Source organism: Lepidothrix coronata, unplaced genomic scaffold, assembly GCF_001604755.1.
Source record: "Lepidothrix coronata isolate B3197 unplaced genomic scaffold, Lepidothrix_coronata-1.0 Scaffold5, whole genome shotgun sequence".
Classification (NCBI taxonomy): Eukaryota; Metazoa; Chordata; class Aves; order Passeriformes; family Pipridae; genus Lepidothrix; species Lepidothrix coronata.
The window spans coordinates 6,922,897-6,945,589 of NW_016690185.1; the positions used below are offsets into that span (position 1 = coordinate 6,922,897).

Sequence of the window (22,693 nt, forward strand, 5' to 3'; positions counted from 1 at the left end):
ATCTTTTATTTCAGTTGCACAAAATATGTTCCTAAAAAAACCGTGAATGCAAGGATTTATATATTCATCTTTGGAAAACAGAATAAAAATGCAGAAACTAATTTCAATTGATGCCTATGGATTTTTGGATTTTTAGCTTTTTGTAGATTTTAGAAGTAGCTGTATTATTACCCTTAGCACAGTAGTTTACACATTTACCCAACACTGTTATCCCATTCCATTTCACTCTCTCAAAATTCTGTTAGCTTGTTTAGACTTCCTTCAAGGTCGGCCTTTATTCTGTTTAACAACATCTGCACCCTGCCCTGGACAATAAGATATCACACAGGAAAAGTGACCTTCAAACCCAGAACTTTGGAGAAGCTCCAAGGACTGAACGTGCTTTGATGAAGAGGAGGATGAGGAAGAGGGGGTTCCAGAGCCCCTTGCCTCAATTTCCAGAGGGGTGTGCCAGAGGGAGATGCTGGGGGGTGGATAAATCTGGGATTGGATGGGACAATACCTTAGATTGTGGAATCCCATGGATACGGGAGATGTGTCACGTGTATTCCTGTGGGCCTCAGGCCTGAAATTAAAGGACCTACTCATCTTATCTTATACCCTAAGTTGGCTCGGAGTCCTGTTTTCTGTGGTCTCTTAAGGCAACACAATGTTAAAATATTATAAAGCACTTAATATTACAAAACATGAGCATGACAGTGTGAGCATATTTTAAGTGTGCCTTCAGGTTCTAGAAATATTTGGGATCAAATGGTACTCTCCTCAAAATACGTTTTGATAAAACTGGTGATAATTAAACCAAGACTTAAAAAAATAATTTTAAGTACAGGGAGACCACATAAACCAAACTCTGATGTAAACACAGTAATTTGTTTATTTTAACATTTTGGTATGATTTTTGTTTTATACACTACAGCGATGTACAACACGCTTTTTATAATCAAGTAGGCAAAATAACACACAATTTCTACCACTGCTTCTCATACTACAATATAACCATTTACAGGCAATAACATTGAATTCATCACTGTTCTCATTTTGCAGGTCATTTTTCATTTAATCTTATGCTAAAAAAAGAGGGGAATTTCACCTTCATACATAATAAAACCCAAACAATATTATCTTGTCAGAAGTAACACATCCAAGCATGTTATATCCTATTTAGTTAATGTGACCAGAGAATAAAAAAAACCAAGCAACTTACCTCAGACCAAATATATGGGATTGTTCATAACTGAATAAGGAATGAATTTTAGCTTCTGAATTTAAAATTATAAGCCTGTCAATGATATCCTGCCAAAGGAAGAGAAAGGAGAAAAAACAAGTATAATTTTATATTTTATGCATATAATAGTTTCATAGGGATGTTTACTGTTAAATGAAAACCATTATTGAAATACCCATTGAAATTATTTCTGTAACAAGAGGTGTTTTCCACTCAAAAGTCAATGGCCAAAAGAAACTATGCAGAAGGTTAGGAAAAAAAGAAATCTGTTAAAAAATATAATTCACTAAGCATACAAAAAGATCGTTGCATATCAACTATCCTAGTTCTTTAGTATTAAACCACAACAAAAATGTTGAACAGCAAATTCTTTAATATAATACCCTTTCTAACACTGGTTAGTACTACATGTTGCAAGACACAGCCATTTATTCTCGATGTAGCAAGGCTTGGCTCAGATGTCGAGGCTTACACCCCTTATCCTAGAGCATCTCATGTAACAGACAGTGACCTGTGACTGCTTCCCACTTCTTCCACAAATCCAACCTAATTATCTTCCCCTCTGGTTCACTGCATATCCAAACTGCTTCTAAGAAATAATTTCATTAAAAGACTAAGAAATGCACAAAAACATTCACTGATGTTACCTCAGAAACAGATTGCTGTGCTATGCTCAGAAGGCACAAACAACAAGCCCCTTATGAGCTTTATTTAATCTGGATTAAATCAAAACATTTATTTCCTCCATATTCAAGTACAGTTTCAGAGACAGCAGAGAGAGTTATTATTCAACTAGTTAGATCAATGAGTTATTTCAATATAATATGAGAGAAAAGTTAAGATTCATACTTTCATGAAATCAACCAAAGCTCTGCTTTTCAACAGAGAAAACTAAAAATCACAAGTAAAACTGAAAATAGTAGAAAAACAGGTCTAGAACTTGTCCAAGTAAACTGGCTTCATAAAATGCATTCTCATTTAAAATACGGTGAAAGCATATTTCTCCTATTAGATTTTTTGGGGCAGTGAGGGAGACAGATTTTTCCACATATATCATTCACAATAAAATAATTCAACTTGGCCCCCAAGGCTGTTCATAAAATTGGTAATGTAAGCAATTGATTTGTTTGGGGTTTAAGACTTTTTTAGATATTTGCACATACAAAGACTTAAATGCTAAGGGATATTTCTCTAGCAACAACCTCCTTCTCTCATTTATACATCAAAGCTTGGAGCCTGCAAAAGAGTGGAAAGAGCAAGCACAGTGAGAGGACTACTAAGAAAGGAGACTAAACTCTGTTCTGAGATTTTAGGAAGGAAGATTATGAATGAGATCTAACACACTGTCCCACCAGAAAAATGTGCAGATGTATCTGCACTGCTTAGCTACAGAGCAGTTATTAAATATTACAGGTCAGATGTCATCTACTTTGAACATCTAAGATAAACTATTCTAAATACAAGATTCTCCATAATCAGTGAAAAAAAAGATCACCTGTTTTAATGTCTTTCAAAGCTACAGATCTGGAGGGTACCTTCCAAGCTAGATTCCCTTGAATACATTACAGTAGATACCCTCAAAGCAAGACTGGAGGCAGGCAAGACTCTGATTTATGTACTCTATTTTCTAAAATATCTTTACATGCCAAATTCAGTAAAGAGAGATCTTGAATGTATTAGGAAAAATTTTCTAAAGGGCACAAAATAAAATAGCATAATAGCAAAATAAATAGTCAATAGCTGAAAATAGTAAAAGCCCAACTAATAATGTGTTTAGTTAATGATGCAACTAGTCAGATAAAAACATAAAGGAGGAACAAATGTTTAAATCCTGTGCATTTAAGAAATAAAGGGCATACAAAGATGATTCAGTTCTGTGCATTATCACATATAGTTCAGCATAAACAAGTCAGATTCTGTGGCAATGTGACATGATTCAGAAACAGAGGAAAAAATGAAGTCCACAGAGTAATTAGGTCTTCCAATCAAATCTTTTAGTAGCATAGAAATTGCTTTTACTTTGCTTTCTAATCATAGTTATATCCGGTCAAAATCTTTTATCTTTCACTTTCTGCAATCACTGCCCAAAAACATGGTTCTATCAAACCTCCATTTCTGCTTAACTGCAGAAGTTTCCTGAGTACTTAGTCTACTTAGCCATTATATGTTCAAGTAACATTAGACAATCCGACAATTTATTTTTTGTTAACTATATAATCTTGGATGTCTATCTTAGACTTACAAAACCCACTGCTGCACAGTACTTGAGACAAACCCCATCAAAAACATCTGTAACTGCTCCGGGAACTTTGAGCAATTGTATTGGTATTGGTATGTCTGGAAACTAGAGATTTCCATAAAAATACTGAAGTGCCTCAGAAATGAAAACAACACTGGCTTTCAAAAGTCACAAAAATCATTACTTAAGATCTACCACAATTTGAAATCTCTCTAATATTTATCACTTTCAATATACATCTATCTCCCTTGATCCCAGTAGCTCAAAAAACTTCATGACTGCATAGAACTATCCATTGGTGGACATACTACTCATTCCAATTGAGTAGATTGGAAAAATGAAATTTATCATCCCATTTCCTCCTGAAATCATCAAAACAACATTACAAAGAAGAACTCAAAAATCCCCTCCAAATGTAACATACACTATTATGATATACTCTGTCTAAACAATCTAAGCTACCACCAATCCAGAGTTTGTGCTAAACAGACACTTCAGCATAACAGCAATTTGAAGTGCTAGCTCATTAGAAAAAAAATCTGACTTTAATTGCTACTCAAGGTCACAAATTAAACTTGTCTGTGCTTTGTATATGAGAAAAAAAACCCTAATGGACTGTGGTTGGATGATCAAATACAAAATAATGCTAAATACAGAAGTGGTGAAACTATTTTTCTGAAATATGCCTTTATCACTAGCTTTCCAATTACTCATTTTTTGTGTGTGTGTGTGTGAATCATGTGTTATTAAAAAAAGTTGAAGGTATGGTGGTTTTATACTTTGGTTTTGTAGGTTTTTTTAATTCTTTTTAAATCCACGGATAGTGTGATAGAGCAATATTGTATGAAATACAAGTATATACATTTTCCAGCATGTAACTGCATGCACATACAGAGGGGTTTATGTATGCCACTTTTTTTCCCATGGAAAAACACAATTCTAGCACAAGCCAGAAAAGATGACCTTTAAATTAGGCATCAAATTTTATATTATCTTTTGGATTTCAAAATGAAAATTTAAGTTAACATGAAGTGATATGTGCATATACTGCCCTCATGCTGTATATAAAACAAAATGCAGAAAAATTCAAAATCTCTCAATAAGAAGAGAAAATAACTTGTTCTATCACAAAAAAATAACATTTTTTTAGGATATATGTCTTCACAGAAGTATTTATTTTTCTTTCAAAATACTTACAATAACATCTGAGGGTACTTCACGGAATGAATACACTGGTTTATTTGGCATATTTTGTTTACTCAGGAGCTCAAAAACTGCAGGGTAAGTGAGCAAGTTTATCAGAGACAAAAAAGACTAGAGAAAGAAAAAAGGAGGGACAAAAGAGAATATTAACCAGTTAAGTATAATTAAGTATATATTAGCAATTATTTCCCATTTAGATTGTTTGTTTTTATCCTTTACAGTCTGAACTTGACATAAACAGAGCTGCTCAAAATAAGACTGTGTACCCTGGCAGGCATCTGTATAATCTAAAAGGGCAGCAGTGTCGGTGAAATATGTATTATATGTGACATACATGTATTATTTATGACGTTGTATAGCAATTTTGAAAATTATAGTATTTCATCACGTAATTCTAAAATCACACAGAATACGCTAAAACACATCACTCTTCCTGATTGTACTACAGTACTCAGATACATGAACTGATGGTCAGTATTTAAGACTTTCAGTTTTGTCACGATTGTTATTCATTAATTTAGAGTGAATGCTTGGCATTGTGACCTGCCAAGCAACACAAGTATCCTTTCAATCATCATCTGATTAGTGTATTACACCAGCTTTGACACATGTGCCAAGTAAGATTAGATGCAATAAAAATTTACAGAAAGATATGTATCATCCTATCTGAAACACAGCATTGGTTTTTTTTCTATGATTAAATAAGACTAAATAATAAGATTAAATAATTTCTCACCTTCTGACAGCTTTGGTCAATAGGGTCAACTGGAGCAGATTTGGGTTGGGTAATCCTCAAATCATCTTTTCCACACTCCAAAAGAGACCACAATTCAGTTACAAGTGCCTTTATAAAGCCTAAAGAAAATTTTTGTTCTAATTATCAATTTCATATTAAAAACATTTTACACTACACTTCTAACTCAGAAGTAGATCTGCTCCCTGCTTTCTGAAAAATCCCAGAGGCATAAATAATAAGCAACTAACAATCAGTTTCCTTGACTAGCAGAATTTGCCTGCCTTTCTGACAGTCTTTCAGTCAAGCCATCTTAGTTACACACCAGTCACTTCAACATACTCGGAGAGAAGATTTTCAACTTTTGTACCTCATGATCTTCCTTAGCAACTTAAGACAGTACCTTTATTTTATTGATGAGATTCTATTTTTAATATGACTACTTGGACTGCTGATATGGTAACAGTTGAGTAATGTGAGATTGAACCTGAAGGGACTTTGTGCTATGTGTTGACATAATAATTGCCAATTCAGACATTTTCATTTACATCTCACTACTGTATAAGTGCAACAATGACATTCAGGCCTTTGAAGTTCCTCACTCTCTGAGCAGTCAATAACCATGGAAATGTACACACAAATTAAAGATATCAACAATTATTAATTCTGATCTGCAGATCAATAAGAAGCACTTGCAAATTGTTCCTAACTTATTTTTAAGCAGTATAAATGTCTTCACACACATACAGGAAATTTCTGGAAATCCAAACCAATGAAGTAAAAATCTCGCATCATTTCAGAAGAAAAAATAAAACAAACTCCCAAATGTGGCATCAAGATTAATGAATGACTTGAAAGCTGGAGAGAATAAATTTCAATTAAAAAGAAATTAACAGACATTTAAGCAGTCTTTGTTAATACTGTGTAATTATTCTACTCAGTTTATCTTTTTTAACATCTTTCTCACTTTTCTAATATACAAGACTACAGCATGTAACTATTCATAATAACATCATTCTTCAATTTACCTGAACTTTGTAGAGCTACCGCACCCATTGGTGTTGTTGCCATTTGTGTAACAATCACCTGATTACCAAGCTCTTCATATTCATTTGTCTGTTGATAATAAATATAGAAGCACAGTGTTAGTTACTCAGAAGACATGAAACTCTTAAATGATCTCTTAAATATTGATCTTTCTTACACTTGTTTACAGAATTTAATCCATTTCATGATTAGACTTGAACAGCTCATAGATATTACCCTCTGCACACCTACCAGGGTCAGACTCCAAACCAAACATCTTTATCAAGTATCTTTTAAAAATTTAAACGCAAAGACTCTGGATAGAGACATGTAACACCAGCAAATAAAACCATTAGTATTATAATGGTTTTTGCACACATTCAGTAGGATGTCTGTGACATTCCTTTTTTGCCCTAAAAATGCATATTATTTGACTTTTTTGTTATATTTTAAGTACTGTCTAGCATATCTAGATTTCAGCATCACCTGCCAGCTTGGTCTAGAAAAATCTGCACTTAGAAAAAAACAAAAAAAAAAAACGAAAAAATATCTTTCCTAGCATTTCAAACTTTACAGTAAAAAGTTTGAGAAACTAAATATATGCCTGGAATTGTGAAGATGAGCAACATCCAACAAACTTAGATTCAGTGTGCCACCAATATCAAAGATTATAAGTTACATTTTACATTCATTTTTGCAAAAAGTAAATGACAACATGGTTTCTGGATTTATTTTCTTTCTTCTTTCTTTTACTGTAGTAATTAAAAAATAAAGAAAAACCATGCACACTCGGTAATGCTTACCTGGAGTTTTTTTAATAAACTGTTGAACATAAAGTTCACACAGTCATTCATGGCACCTGTACTATGAAGCAGAAATAATCCTCTGGGTGTCATAGAAAAATTTAGCAAGGCATCTAACAAAGTCTCTTCCCATAACAAACTGCAAGAGTAACAAAATAGTAATTAAAAATTATATGTATAAAAGCATGGGAAAAAAAAAAGCATACAATTTCTAACTTTGAAAAACAACAGTACTTCACTCACTGAACTCTATGGTTACTTTATAAATTCATGTTATTTTTAAAAAAGCATTTGTAAAATAGATAATATATATGAGACTGTATTTTGTGCAAACACTCAAATTCATCTTGGTAAAACTATTAGGTAGGAACACAGAATAGAAAGATGATGTAATGGGGAACCCAAAAGACCTATGCCATCCTTAAACATATGTATGACTTACTATCTGACTCTATACAGTCTTCAGGTATTAACGTGGAGTTACATGTTGGCAAAGCAGGCACAGAATTTCTCAGCAGTGTAAAAACATCATGAGAAACTCACATTTGACGAGCTAAAGGTTCCTGCTAGAGATTAGTACAGAATTATGAAGAAAGGTGTTATATTTACATAATAGCTTCATGTATTAAGAGCAGTACATGGAAAATATTTTCTACACACATGGTAGGAAGAATAGCAACTGCAAGAATAAACTATGATGATACCTTCTGCCCTACGAAGAAAAGTGAAGCAATTACATCACCTATGACTAGGTACCACTCCTGCAGGTATCACTAGACTGTTGTAATCCTGCTTTTTTAAAAGCATTTGCTTACTGGATTCTCATTTCCATTTCTGAGATACACATCAGCAAGCAGCATGCAGCTTCTCCAGTAGCAGTGACCCATCACCTCAAAATTTAATCACTACTTCTGCAGAATTCCTGTGTGTCATGTTCAGAAGCAAAGATTACACCCAGAAAATTATCAGCATGTCTTGTTCCACAGTTAAATGAAAAACTTAGATGCTAGAAAGACATTGTTGCTTATGTTAATGGTAGAGTCAGAGCTCTGCATCCATAGATCTCTTTTTGCTACTAGATTTGAATTGCTATAACCAGTCCACATGCTACTACTGCAGGCTACAGTAATAACTGTTGAGGTGTCTTTACAAATTATACATTAAATCTATAGTGAAGTATATGTAAGAATCTACCTAACTAACTAGTTTCTGCACTAACACCAACACTGGTCAATCTAACTACGTAATACTTCGAAGGTGTAAATATGATTCAGCAGAACAGCATTTTAAATTAGCAGCACATCAAAGCCCTAAGATAAACTGACAGCTGTTCTGTTCTATGCTTTCCAATTCACATTTTCCTCAAACTAAATTCTGCAGTTAAAGAGAATCAACTATAAGTCAATTTTATACCACTCTCTAAGCTAAGAAATTCCTAAAAGGTCAGGAACAATTTTGTAACTCTACTGAGACCTATGCTGGGATGATTTCAATCCCTCTACCTACCACTATCATTTTTGCAAAAAGACTGTCTTGGTTTTGGCTGGGAAAGAGTGCATTTCCTTCTTAGTAGCTGGTACAGCGCTGTGTTTTGGATTTAGGATGAGAATGATGTTGCTAAAACTGATGTTTTTAGTTGTTGCCGAGTAGTCTTATCCAAGTCACAGAGCTTCCAGTTTCCCATGCTCTGCAGGTGAGCAGGTGCACAAGAAGCCATGAGAGAGTACAGAACAGCTGAACTGAATTGGCCAAAGGGATATTCCATACCACAGGACATCATGCTCAGTATATAAGCTGGGGGGATTTGGCCAGGAGGGGACAATCACTGTTCAGTGATGAGCTGAGTATCAGTCGGAGAGTGGTGAGCAATTGTGTTACGTGTCACTCGTTTCTCTTGTATGTTATTTCTCCTTTTCATTACTATTATTGTTATTATTATCATTAGTAGTATTACTATTATTAGTATTACCAAATTTTACTTTGTTTCAATTATTAGACTGTTCATATCACTCAATCCATGAATTTTAATTTCCTTTTTTTTTCCCTGATTCTCCTCCCCATCCCACTGGGATGTGAGCAGCTGTGTGGTATTTAGTTGACATCTGGGATCAAACTAAAACAAAGACATGGGGTTACAAGATGTCTCAATTGTGGTTAAAGAAGCAGTGTCTGTTCACACTTGTACCTGTACATAAATTAAGCATAAACTTACGTGTTTTTTGGCTCCAGACTTATTGATGAAGTTGAGGCTGCACCAGCTACAGGAGTAGATACTCTTTCTGAAAGCAAATTTGTCTGTAAAATAAAAAATAAATAAGTACCTCCTTACTGTTTATTTACACTATTTTTAAACTCCAGATCTTGCTAATTCTCGTGTTATATATTAAAGAAAAAAATAACAGTGATCAGGTTTTAGTTTAGTCTTTGGCACAGAATACACTATTCCACTACATTTTTTATTCCAGACAAGCTTATTTTCTCCTTCTTCCTTGGGTATATACAATTTTAAAGCTAGTACATTTTTAAAATTTTTATTAGAATTCTTAAATAAAACCTCTTTACTTCCCACCTGGAGATTCCCAAAGCAAAAACTGGTATTTAAAAGAAAAAAAGAAAAAAAAAATCAAACACAACTCCTTACTCCATTTCTGTCACAGGAAATGGAAATAACAGTCTCTGGAGTCAACAATGCAACATCAAATTTATTGATTCTGCCACTTTTTATTTATTTATAAATTATATAAATTTATCTATATTGGTATGGAGATAGAGCTACAGACATAAATATATATACATATTTTTATATTTGATGGAGTTTATGGTTTAAATAATACTTGAAAATACCTGGTGTGAAAGACATTGCATATTTTAAATTAATTATTTAAGTTGTTTTATGTTTCTAGGGATAAAAAGCAAATAGCACAATTCAAATGAAAGTTAGCAGTCCTTAATTTACTGTCTTATAAACATGACATAATAAATCCACAAAAGATTCCTCTACTAAACTAGTCAGTGTACTAGATCTGTTGCTCCCCTTTTATTATCATCTGTATAAATTCTGTCCCAGAATTTCATCAGAATCTGCCAAGAAAAAAATTGTTTCTCTGTCAGTCTTAAAACTTCAAGAGACACGTAAATGAAAAGAAAACAAATTACCAGTCTAGCCATTTAAAAATTGACACTACTGCTTGGAAAGAGTCCATCAAAGTCCACCATTTTTGCTACCCTATAAATGGTAGAATATTTTATAAACTGCAGGTGTTTTAAAATTGAACAATGACAAAAAATAACTTTAGCATGATGGAGTTGCAAATGGAACTTTCCTGAACTATCTTGTTGATTCCTGAAGTCCTGACTATGTTGATACTTCAGTCTCAATTTGACCACCAATGCGATGGATAGAAATGGTATTTTGTCAGTTAAATGATTCTTTTTTTTTAATTCAACACATTCAGTCTAAATATCTTGTATGTGTCAAGACAATTCCTCTAAATAATGTTCTATACCATAATAAAGGATTTTAATGTGCAAAGAAGTCTTTTGTATATGTGTAAATGCGTTTTAGAGCAAACAACTGGAAATGCCCATCAAAAGCTTTTAACAGTCTGCCCGCGATAACCATTAAATAGAGCAACGGTTTAGTTCAAGTAAGACTGACTAGTTACACAATAGGAAAGCATAAAAAGATGAACAGATTGATGAGTTATGTAAATTACAGCATGATTCAAGTGAACTAAATTCCTTAATTCAAGAAAAAAAACTCCAGTTTTCAATGTAAGGAAGAATATAAGTTTCAAAACCAACACTGTTTGATGAAGAACATAGTCTACTGCGATATAATTACGATTCTAATTAATAATATATTTATTTGCAATAAAAATGTATGCCTTTGTGACAATATTCATATTTGAAGCAGTGAGAAATACCCACAAGCTGGTGATTTAAGTCTCTTCTATTTATGTTCTATCTTTCTGATATTTTCTGCTTCAGTTTACACTGTGATTGTACTTTTTAAATGTCTAATCATAATAAAAGCATAAAACATTTGACAGGAAAAATAGCTGTTCCATTCTCTTTACCTTGCATTCATTTTCCCTCCTGCTTCCTTGCCTCCAGAAAAAAAAAAAAACTTAGTCTTTTAGCCAATTCTTTGTCCCAGCTTGGTCTGATCCTTCTCTAAGAAAATACTTTAGAGTCACCAGAGGAAAAAAAAAAAAACATGGTTCCATTTTTCAGTATGAACAATGCAGTGGTCTTCCACTAAGAGTCTTAATACCTATAGCTTAAATATGCTTTCAGTTTAGCTGGAAGCCAAAGTTGAAGATCTGTTTGCTACTTTTACCTAAATGGTGCCAGTGTTATTTTAGATTCAAACGTTTTTATTAAATTTGCTTCACTGTGAACTTTTTGAAAACTGCATTTGAAGGGACTGCTGTCATTTCTTCATCTGAAGTAAACTTTTATAATACATAAGAATTTTCACACTGCATATGACTATCGGAACAATGGAAATAGAAAAGTATAATGAATAAGGCAGAGATCCATATACCTTGTTCAGTAAATTCATAACTGAACTGAAGATGATACGGGGACTGAAGTATCTCTCTTATGAGGAAAGGCTGAGGGAGTTGGGCCCGTTCAGCCTTAAGAAGAGGCTGTACATAAGTATCTGAAGGGAGGGTGCCAAGAGGATGGAACCAGGCTCTTCTCAGTGGTGCCAAGCAACAGGACAAGAGGCAATGGGCAGAAACTGATGTACAGTAGTTCCACCTGAATATGGGGATGAACTTCTTTACTGTGCAGGTGACCATGCACTGGAACAGAGAGTGGTCGTGGAATTTCCATCACTATTCAAGAACTGTCTGGACAGAATCCTGTGCCATATGCTCTAGGATGACCCTGCTTGAGCAGGAAGGGTGGACAAGATAACCCCCTGTGGTCCCTTCCAATATTACCCATTCTGTGATTCTGTGATAACAGAAAGCAGAATACACAGAACTGCTCGATCCAAGTTCTTTCTTGCCTGCAGAAAAAGCACTGGACTAGCAATCAAACCAAAGCCGAAAGACAGAGTCTACACTTCATAAGATATCTGTACACAGGTAAGACAAGAACTCCTGCCTGGCACTTCGCATTATGGTCTCTTTTGAGGATAATTCTATGGTGCCTAACTGTTTAAATCAAATATTTGGAATCTACATTTTCTTCTCCATAATTCTCACTGTAATCAACGAGTTTACCAAAAATTAGTAAGAGCACATCTCAGTAGTCTTTCCTTTCAAAATATCCCAAACCAAGAGTGACAACAAGATCTCTGGTGGACAGTGGTTATCATGACATCAAGTGACCTCAAGCACCAAGCACAGTGAATGACAGGTCTACTGATGCATCTTTAAAATTCCTCTTTTAATCTTAAGACATAGAATTCTCAAATCAAGCTTCTGTTAGGTTTACATACAGAAGGAAAGTTTGAAAAGTAGAACTTAATTTTTACATTTTCAAGTACTATCTCACTACTTAAATATACTCAACCTGAAGCAAAGAACAACTATTACACAAGTCGAACCTCTTAGCGTAAGATTTTTTCTAGTTTCCCCAATCCAAAAGCAAGATTTACCTTTCTCCAGGCCTCTGCAATAGATTCATGCAAGCCATAAGGAATTAACATCTGCAGGCCTTCACAAGTTCTGTACATTTGACGACATATAAAAATGAAAGCTCCTTTAACAACTGGCAAAAGCTCGGATCCAGATAAAAGAGAAAGGTCATCATGAAGAAGTTTCTTTGTGAACTGAACAATTACATGAGCAGCTGTAGGACTAGAAATAAAATAACACATTTAAAATGTTGGTTTGCAGTAATCAATAAGCCTTGAAGCAAATCCTCTGACTAAACTACTTTAAATTTTTCTATGGCAAAAGAAAATACAGAAAGAGACTATGACCCACTATGGAGAGACAAATTATAACTTGCTCCACCAGTCAGAAGAAATGTACAGCAAGTGATTTTACTTTGGTTAACAGGTCTACACAATGCAAAAATACATCCATTGTCTTCCATCCAGCCCACATGACCATGAACTACACAGACTGTGTTTTAGAGGAGTCCAATTCTGAAGAGTAACCAGACAATCATTTTTCCTTCTGCTTAATCAGTGTTAAGTATATCACTAGAAGATAAAATTTGTCCTTCTTCTTATTTTTTCCTATCCAAGATGTCCTTCTCAAGTATTCTACATTTGTAATGCCAAGGACAACTCTTTCTCCAAAATGCTATCTTACTACCACCCCCTTAAAAACATAATTCTTAGACTTCTCCACTTAGAAGACATACAGTCCAAACATTTTCAGGACCTGCAGCTTAGCTATTTTCAAAGGCTCATCTCAATTTTATTGCCGTTTCAAGTGTTAGCATCAGCCAACAAAATACAACCCATAGGATCACACTGATCCTAAATGAGGCACAACACTACACATGTGAGCTTCTTATAAAGGATCGGTCTCTACTAGCTATATTGAGAAGTGAATGCTACATTAAATCTAGTCTTTCAATAAATTTGGTTTATTTTAATATTTATTCTAAAATCAAAGAAAAATGGAAAAGAGAGGCCATTGGTCTGAACCATGAATTTACTGGAATTACGTTCAGAGAAACAAAAGTTCTCACATGAATTAGAAAAATAAGTAAAACATGGAAATCTCCCTTATTATAAGTATTTCTTTACATTGTCATTTCATCCAGTTCTACACATAAATACTCTCATAATACATTCTCCAAAACACTTAGTACTTTACTTTATAATCAGATACGTTACTCCAAACATAAACAAAATGTATCACATTATAGATAAATGAAAGAAGAGAAAATGTGTCTATAAGAATAATGTAATTCATAGAAGTGCTCAATAATGCCATTCATTAATGCTCTCTTACCTATCTTTGGAATTTTTTTCATTTTCTCCATACAGAAGAAGAGAAAGACCATCTTCTGAAGCAGTAATCCTTGCCAAAATATCAGCTACATCACACAAAGTGGCTTCAAGACAATTTATACACACCTATTTGGAAGAGAGAAAAAAGGAAGTTTTAATTTTAATGTTTTTGTGAAAGCCGTTTTTTCAAGTCTGTCTTAGGTATCTGAAGGTCACCTTTCTAATGATTTCTTAATCATTAGGCTTAAACATAGTAAGTAAACAGCCTATGTTCAAATGCCATCATAGAAATCTGCATCCCAAATGCCACTTTTAATTATTTCAGCAGAAGTTCAATGACTGCACAGATACAAAGAACAGGCATTTCTAAACTTTTTCTCCCTTCCACCACGAATGTGGAAAGGCTCTTGGTATGCCATTTAAAGGTGAAAGAACAACAGTGGAATCAAGGTGAGAAACATGCTAACTCCCTCCTTGATGCATTGGTAACTCTTTGGCTAGAAATGGAATTCCAGTTCCCAAAAAGATCTTCTACGTCCACCTCGCTTGAGGAAAGCCTCCTCACTGGGGTAAAGAAATAGTCCTCTATCAATTTCTTATTCACTTCACAGCACTGTATAACAAACAATTACACTGTAATCAAGCAGACTTGAACATTTAACACTGGTATTCAGACTAATTGGTACGGTTATCATGACTAATGAGTACACTGCCCAAATTAATGCTAAATTTGCCATTGCTTATTAATAAGTGATGTCAATACTCCATAGGTACACAAGTAGAACTGGGTGCTCCATGAAGAACCTGTCAGGAAGCTCTTCAAGGGACAAGAAGCCAGGAGCTGAACATGGTAAGAAGGCAGGCAAAGGCCTTGTTCGCCATCAGATGGGCAGGCAGTCCCACCATACCCAATCAAGGTCCAGTGATAGTAACCTGGTGCACCTACCAGTTCAGATTCCCTGTACAGTGATGGGGGAGATCCAAGGTTAAGCCAGGAAAACAAGCTGGTGAGTTAGAGTCAACTCCAGACACAGTGACTAGGATCAAACACAGCCCAATGATCACCATGCAACTGGATTTATAGTGAAAAGGCAGAATTGAGGTGAAGCAAACCATGTCTGAAGGTCAAGGTTCAGACCAATGGGACAGTGGGCTTCACTGCTGCTGCAACATAGTACAGGCAGGGAATGAGAACAGGACAGAGATGTACCAAGGGCCTGACAGCAGCTGTAGTTCTGTACGACTTAATGCAGAGTCCTAAAGGTGCTGGGCAAAACTGTTCCTGTTCATACACCTCAGTAATACAATCAAGATACCCAGAGCATCCCTTCTCACTCAGGGACTGAGAAACACTACAAATTCCTAGCATTTATGCATAAACATGCCAAAAAAGGAGGAGGACAGTTTGCAAAGTGAGAAGTCCTGTGTGGTAGCTTTCCCCTATTGACACCCAGGACAATAGCATGAAGTCAACAGTGAGATATGAATTTTAGGCAAGAGAGCTAGGTGAGACTACTGTTTCCAGTAACACTTGTTAAATATTTAGTATGTCAGGATAGGCAATAAAGCACAACTCTGCTGAAGTTAAAGTCCACTGCTTAAATCTTTTCCACTCTTCTGTTAATCATGAATGACAGCAGGACTCACAAGAGAAATTATTTTAAAATACCATTCAATCCAGCTCCTACTTCTTCTCTTACAGGTAGCTTTATATTTTATACAGTGCATGGAAGAAAAATAAATAGCCTTCCTACTTTAAAATCTAAGGAATGTACTATTAATCCTGCTGGGTCAAGGCAACCCAAGAGAAAGATACAATTTTGGCTTGTTCTTTTCTGTTCAAATTTTCAATGACAGACAGTTAAAAATCTCCCTGACCTTTTATTTTCAGGTCAGTGGGTATAATTCTTCAGGATCCTAAGAAAAGAACATATTGGGCTGTCACTGTTCCATCAAGTCTGTTATTATTTTACTTTCTCCGTGAAACATCAAAAAAATCTGTAAATAATAAAAAAAACCCAAAAAACAAAAACCACCAAAACTACCATACTTTGTTTATTTAAAATGTGAATGCAATCTTCTGCACCAGGTATGCTTCAGCAGCAACTCAGAGGTTGCAGAGTCCAAAAGGTCAATATTGCTGCCCACAAACTGATCCTTCTGACAACTCCTGCTCACTGAGTTTCTCCTCCCCTCTCTCCTACAGATATACAATACAACTCTGCTTAAAAGGCAAGTAAGGCTTGCACTTATTCAAGTGAACTCAGAACCCAAATGTAAAATAACAGCATTGTGGTTGCTTATTAGGTCCACCATACAACCAAGGAGCCCCACATGCAAGTCCAGAGCTACCCACTCCCCAGCTCCAGCTGAAGAAAGAAGCGTGCATGGCCTTAGCCTTCCCTTTGAGACAGGCATGGTCCAGAACTAGGATTACTGGGTGTCTAAGAAGTGCCAATGGCTTTGCTGGGAAACAAAACCAGCTCAAATTCTTGTAAAAGAGAAAGAGGGTAATTCTCTCTTTTTCTATCTTTTTTAGCTATTGGTTTGCCAGATGCAATACAAACAATTTGCACTTTCACTAGAACAAATATGACATGTTCCAGATTCACAACACATACACAGCCTTCTGCAGCTACATTGCATTAAATATTCCTGGACATGAGCTGTTTTTTTATTAGACCAGTTACAAAGTCATAGGAGGGCTTACAATTTGTTAAAAGTTCAGCTACTTAAGAGAGATAGCTGAGCACAGCAGAAACAACAACAAAAAAAAAGGGAAGATGTTAATTGTTGAGATAATTTATTTTTAACTACTAATGTATAACAAAGAAGAAGAGAGTTGTATACACTTTAGAATATCATGTGACCACAAAGATTGCCTGGGGTATTACACAGGCCTCCAGGACAGCAAATCAATAAAGTATTGCCTTAGTACTGTTTTCAGATTTAGATATCAATGTTCAAAGCATATGCAGACTTGGTCATTTTTTGTACTTAAAAAAATTTCCACTACGTTTTTGCTATGTACAGTAAAAACTACACAACATTAAGTGTTAGTCTTGCAAAAGCATCCACAGTTAGCCTTATATAAAACGTATAAGTAATGCTACTGTATTCAGTACAGAAGAGCCCACAGAAGAGTTACGTTATTGGCATGATCAAGTTTTTACAGGACTATGGTTTTAAGATTTAGAGAAATACATACTTTAAAATATGTAATTGTAACTGGTTGTTTACACTTTTGAAAGAGCACTGGAATATTTCCATATGGGTAAAAATATTTTCAGGATTTAATATGAAGAATCTGTTCTGGAAAATAAACTGCATTGAAAAAGTCAGCAGAAGGATACTGACAAAATTCAACTTTAAGAACCTAGATGAGATATTTAAGTTCAGGACCCAAACTGAGTTTTAGGACGTAAATTCAAAACTTCTTAGTCAATAATTTCTGTCAAAGTCTCTTCATGTAAAACAGCTCAGGCTCCTCCATGGGCATTTCAGACCCACAGCCTGTCTTGAGACTTACAGTCACCTAGATCAATTAAATCATCTCAGTCAAAACAAAAGCAACAGGACAGACTGAGACTATAACTAGATTTTCAACCAACTACAGACAGACAATGTTTCCCAATATTTTTATAATTCTTAGACAAGAGTTTAAAAAAAAGAACAAAAAAAAAACCTCTTCCCTTTATCAATTCAGAAAATAGTAGTTTCCCATAAAGAATTAAATATTTTACATATAATACTTACTGAGAACACTTAACTTCAAATTGCCAACTGAATTTAAAAATAAAAATAGGTTACCTTTCAAATAGCAGGTAAAGCAAATATTTATCCAAGAAAATATTGCAAATGACAGAAGAAAAACCAAAACCAATAAAAAAAATTAAGCAATATTTTTGTACAGTCTCACTACAGTATAATTTTTGCTACCATTCACAAGATTTGAAGAAAACCAAGTTTGTCAGATCAATCATAATGACAGCTTAAGCTAGTTAATACATACCACAATAGCTAATGCAAAAAATACCACAGAAGCTACCATACCATGTGAGTAAATAAATCTACACAGAAAAATGGTAATATTCTATAATGTAAAAATTTCTTGGAAGATTACTACAAACCTCCGTGCCACTCAGCAAACTTTGAACAGGATGAAGTAGGGCATCTATCACTGCATCTGTATATAAACATTCAGCCACACATCCTGTTTGATCACAAAAAACCTGAAGAATCTCCATAACAAGACCTTCTGGAGAATAACTGTCTGGTGAACACAAGAAATATTTATTTATATTTTAACTTACACAAAGTATCTATATGGTTTATGTAGTTGCTTCTGAACTACAATTTCGTTAAGCACTGATTTAACACAGAGGGAGGAAGGAAGGGCAAGAAAGGAAAGGAAAAGAAAAATCTGTACAAATAACAGACACAAATTAAAAACTGCAAAATAAGTTATCCCATGCCTCATTATAATAACATATATTAGCATATAATGAAAAAAAAGCATTTACCTGTATGTGCTGTCAAAGCTGTCTTTGGGTAACTTGGAGAGTAATAAATAAGCTGAGTAAATAATACCAACATATCGGTTATGGATACACCATCTATTAAAAAAAAAACAAATCACAGGAAATTAATCTGCAAATTAAAGTATAACTTTAATTTTCTAAATAAAATGGATTTTGTGAATATATGTAAAGAATGCTTTGCTGTATTGAGGAAATCAGCTATGTACAAGTAACAAAGCAAAGGACATGCATGTCCCTGGGACTCTATTGTATTTCATGATCAACTTACAAGCCTTGATCTTGGCTCTCAGTTTAGCCAAGTGGAATTTTACAATGTCTTTCACTGAAACAAATGTCAGCCAATATTTGAGAATGGTCAATATAGGTGGCCGTAGAAAAAAAGCATTATCTTACTTTTAGATTAGCTGAAACAACTGGAAAAAAGACAGGCTGACAGACAACTCCTTCTCAGGTCTGAAACAAACCCAACAAATGTAGCTAAATGCAAGTTGGGAACTATTGCTCCAGGTTTAATCTAATAATGCTAATAAATCAGACAACTTGTGAATAAATAGTTGCTATCTATAAAGCTGAGAAGGACACTATTAAGAAAACAGACAGCAAGATTGTTACGTTTGTAGGGGAGAGAAAAGCAGCAACTACCATCCACAGATCCCTGCTTGAATGGTGTTATACAGATAATCCATAAACAACAAAAGCACTATATGAGCAGATGTTTCTTATAAGTGTTCTACACTGGACGTATCAAGTCCTGATCCTCAAACCAGAGGGACAAAAATGAAGGCTCAGAATTAGTATCCAGTAAAGTTTTGAATTCTACACTGAAGTAACAGAGATACTAAAGTAATGGAATACTACAGGTGCCCTCACACACTTGCACAACGTATTACTCTATGTAGACTTTTTGGATGTCTGAGGGCTCTTCCATCTCATATCTTCTGTCCTTATTAACACCTCTGCTCCATGGGTACCAAACTATTCTTCTACCATTATTTTATCTTAATTAATAGGTTAAACTCAGAGCACTTGTTTTCAATTTGCAATTAGCTTGAAATACTGATTTTGTTTGACACCTGAAAAACAGTTTTGGTCCCTGGACATGTCTCTCTTCCAACCAATTACATCAACTGGTTTGACAGAAATATTACGCACACTTACACGCTGATTCAACTGCCCTTCAACATGAAATTAATATATTAAATATATTAATATAAATAAATTAAAACTAAATACATAAACTATCTACTCAACCACATCCATCAAAGATTAAAAAACTACGTAGGTGCTCAAAATTACCTATACCAAGTTTATGAAAGTTTCCAGGCACAAAATTGAACAGAATGTTGTTCTACAATGTCCACAACATTGGAATGAAAACATATATCAAGTATGGAGGAAGTGTTTCTCAACAGGTTCCATTTTCCTCAACCCTCCCCTTACCTTTTCTATTTTTCAGCTGTACTGGAAAGAGATTCTGGCCTTCCTTATAGATCAACAATCTTCCTAAGAGGCACAGTGAATGAACAAAATAGATGTACTGCAATTCTTGTCCAGTGTAAGAAAAATTCTGCTTATCACCTTTAACAATAAAGCAAAAAAATTAGAAATTTACTCTTTTAGTTTCCTTCACAGTACCTAGCTACTACCTGCAACACAAGTGGATCATTTCGTATATAAAGACAGCTTAAGTAACTAACCACTGCTACTAGCGTCCCCTCAAAAGACAGTCATATAAGATTTTGGGAAGAAAAACAATGGACGCAATGTCTTCCTCTCGAGGGAGCACGCTCAAAGACCTAAAGAATGTGGATACATATGTATATTATGTGAGACATACAAAGATACTCACTACAGTGCTGCTGGAAGAAGCCACTGACTTCGGAACTTTTATTAACTTCTGCCTTGCAAAATTCAAAATAATCAAAACATTGCTGGACAGCTGCATTAATCTGTGGAATAAAGCACAAAATAATAGACTACTTGATATTTTACAATAAACTCATTCTCTCTTTACGCAAGTACTGTCCTTTAAGACAAGAACTTAAATATCCACTTTAATGACCTCATATTTTGGTGCTTTGGATGGATTAGCCACCAGGAGGCAAAATTTTAAAGGGTATTAAAATACACTAACATTATTATTATCATCACATAACAAGCATTAAGACAATCTATAAAAAAGAGTACAGATAATATGCAAGTGGTTTGAGAAGCCAACGGCAATCTGTGATTTCCATATTGCCATTACTATGGAAGATTTTCATTTTCCACAGAGAAAAACTCTGTCTTGAATACACTTACTAAACTGTAAGTTTAGTTGCTGGGTGCTGACAGTGATATTACTTATCTTTGCAGAAGTGGCATATCATTATCATACCATTATAATCTTACCAAGGTATATAAAAGTTTAAAAATTATAAGCATGGTTTTAGCAAGGAAACACAAAGCATATTGTTCTAGTTCCAGCTGGCATTAAGCTCATTTTTTCTGTTTTCTTATGATCTGAGAAGAACACTTACATTTATTACAGTTTCCAGCTGCCAAGATTTATTCACAAGTGTAAGTAAAATATACAGACAAGCACAATAAGAAAAAAAGCTAAACTTAATCAGATGTTTACCCTGTGCTTATATATTAGATTAGACTACTCTGCTCATAGACTTTCTATTATAAACTCTTTGTTGCATGGAACATGCTTTATTCTATGCTCTGTTCTATGCATACAGATAAACAAAATAAAGATCTTTTACAGTTGTCTGTATCCTTTTCTCCCATCTTAAGGTTTTATCAGTCCCATATGTTTTACATTATATTTCATTTGTATTAAAAGATTTTACAAAACATAGGTAAAGTCCTGTCTATATGAACAGATCTCGTATCCATATTTGTCTTATTGAAAAAAAAAGTCATTTCCATCCCAGTGTAGAGATCTGCCCATACAAAATATTTCACAGGATTAACATCTATATTACTGAATATATTTTCCCATTTTGATTTATCTTGCTGACATTTTGAATCCTTAGTGCTTCATATCACAACTCAAAGAACACAATTGTGGTTTTTTTAGTCTCTTTCCATCAAAAATCCGAGTAGAGCAGAGTATTTATGATATTTTTTCATGCACCATTTCCCATTTTTATGCATTTTTGGAAATAACTCTAATTCTAATAATTCTAAATATGAATACAACATAACAAACAAATAAATAATAATCCTACTTAAACACCTGATATAAATAATGCCGGTCACATACCCTTCTCTACATTTGCAATCATTCATTTAAGGAAAGACAAATATGGGACAGAATAAAAGGAAAAACGTTTGTTCCAACCACATTGTGTAAAAGAAGAGTAAGTTGCAAGTAAATTTGCCCTGCTAAATCATAGAATCATTGAATGGTCTGGGACAGAAGGGATATTAAAAATCATCTAGTTCCAAACTGTCACATGAGCAGGGACAGGGACACTGTTCACTAGACCAGGTTGCTCAAAGCCCCATCCAACCTGCCCTTGAACACTGCTAGGGATGGGACATTTACAGCTTCTCTGGGTAACCTGTTCCAGTACCTCCTCACCGACACAGCAAAGAAGTTCTTCCTAATAACTAATTTAAATCTACCCTCTTACAGTTTGAAGCCATTACTCCTTGTTCTATCAATAAATTTTATTTATAAAATATATATAGAATATATAATCAATAAAGTATATTAAGAGAAGTACTTACCAAGGATTTATATTTCTTTTCCAAAAGCCTAAGTACCACTCTTCTGCTGTAATATGCATGCTTAAATGACAAAGAAGATGTAATGTCAATTGCAAACGTGTTTTGCTTTTTAAACAAAAAAGTAGACATTTTGATCTCTGATTCTTTTCTATTAGGGATCCTGTGCACAATACATACTCAATGTATTGAACTCCAGCTCATGCAAATCAGTATTATACTCAACTGAGACTTTTGTTTGCAGTTCATTTCAGATGACAAAAAAAATTACG

The 22,693-nt window shown here is 34.4% G+C and overlaps 1 protein-coding gene across 6 annotated transcripts in view; it reads right to left on the reverse strand.

Annotated features, from left to right (window-relative positions):
- Positions 1 to 22,693, reverse strand: part of TBC1D32 (TBC1 domain family member 32) — an 81,970-nt gene that overhangs the window by 47,860 nt on the left and 11,417 nt on the right. For all 6 annotated transcript variants that reach the window (XM_017829886.1, XM_017829877.1, XM_017829896.1 and 3 more), the window contains 13 exons: positions 22,425 to 22,484; positions 20,551 to 20,650; positions 20,142 to 20,279; positions 18,684 to 18,776; positions 18,291 to 18,433; positions 14,162 to 14,286; positions 12,847 to 13,048; positions 9,442 to 9,524; positions 7,230 to 7,368; positions 6,429 to 6,516; positions 5,404 to 5,522; positions 4,662 to 4,778; positions 1,205 to 1,293 (listed from right to left, as the gene is read on the reverse strand). In XM_017829886.1, the coding sequence (XP_017685375.1) occupies positions 1,205 to 1,293; positions 4,662 to 4,778; positions 5,404 to 5,522; positions 6,429 to 6,516; positions 7,230 to 7,368; positions 9,442 to 9,524; positions 12,847 to 13,048; positions 14,162 to 14,286; positions 18,291 to 18,433; positions 18,684 to 18,776; positions 20,142 to 20,279; positions 20,551 to 20,650; positions 22,425 to 22,484 (1,496 nt within the window). The remainder of the gene's footprint in view (positions 1 to 1,204; positions 1,294 to 4,661; positions 4,779 to 5,403; positions 5,523 to 6,428; positions 6,517 to 7,229; positions 7,369 to 9,441; positions 9,525 to 12,846; positions 13,049 to 14,161; positions 14,287 to 18,290; positions 18,434 to 18,683; positions 18,777 to 20,141; positions 20,280 to 20,550; positions 20,651 to 22,424; positions 22,485 to 22,693) is intronic.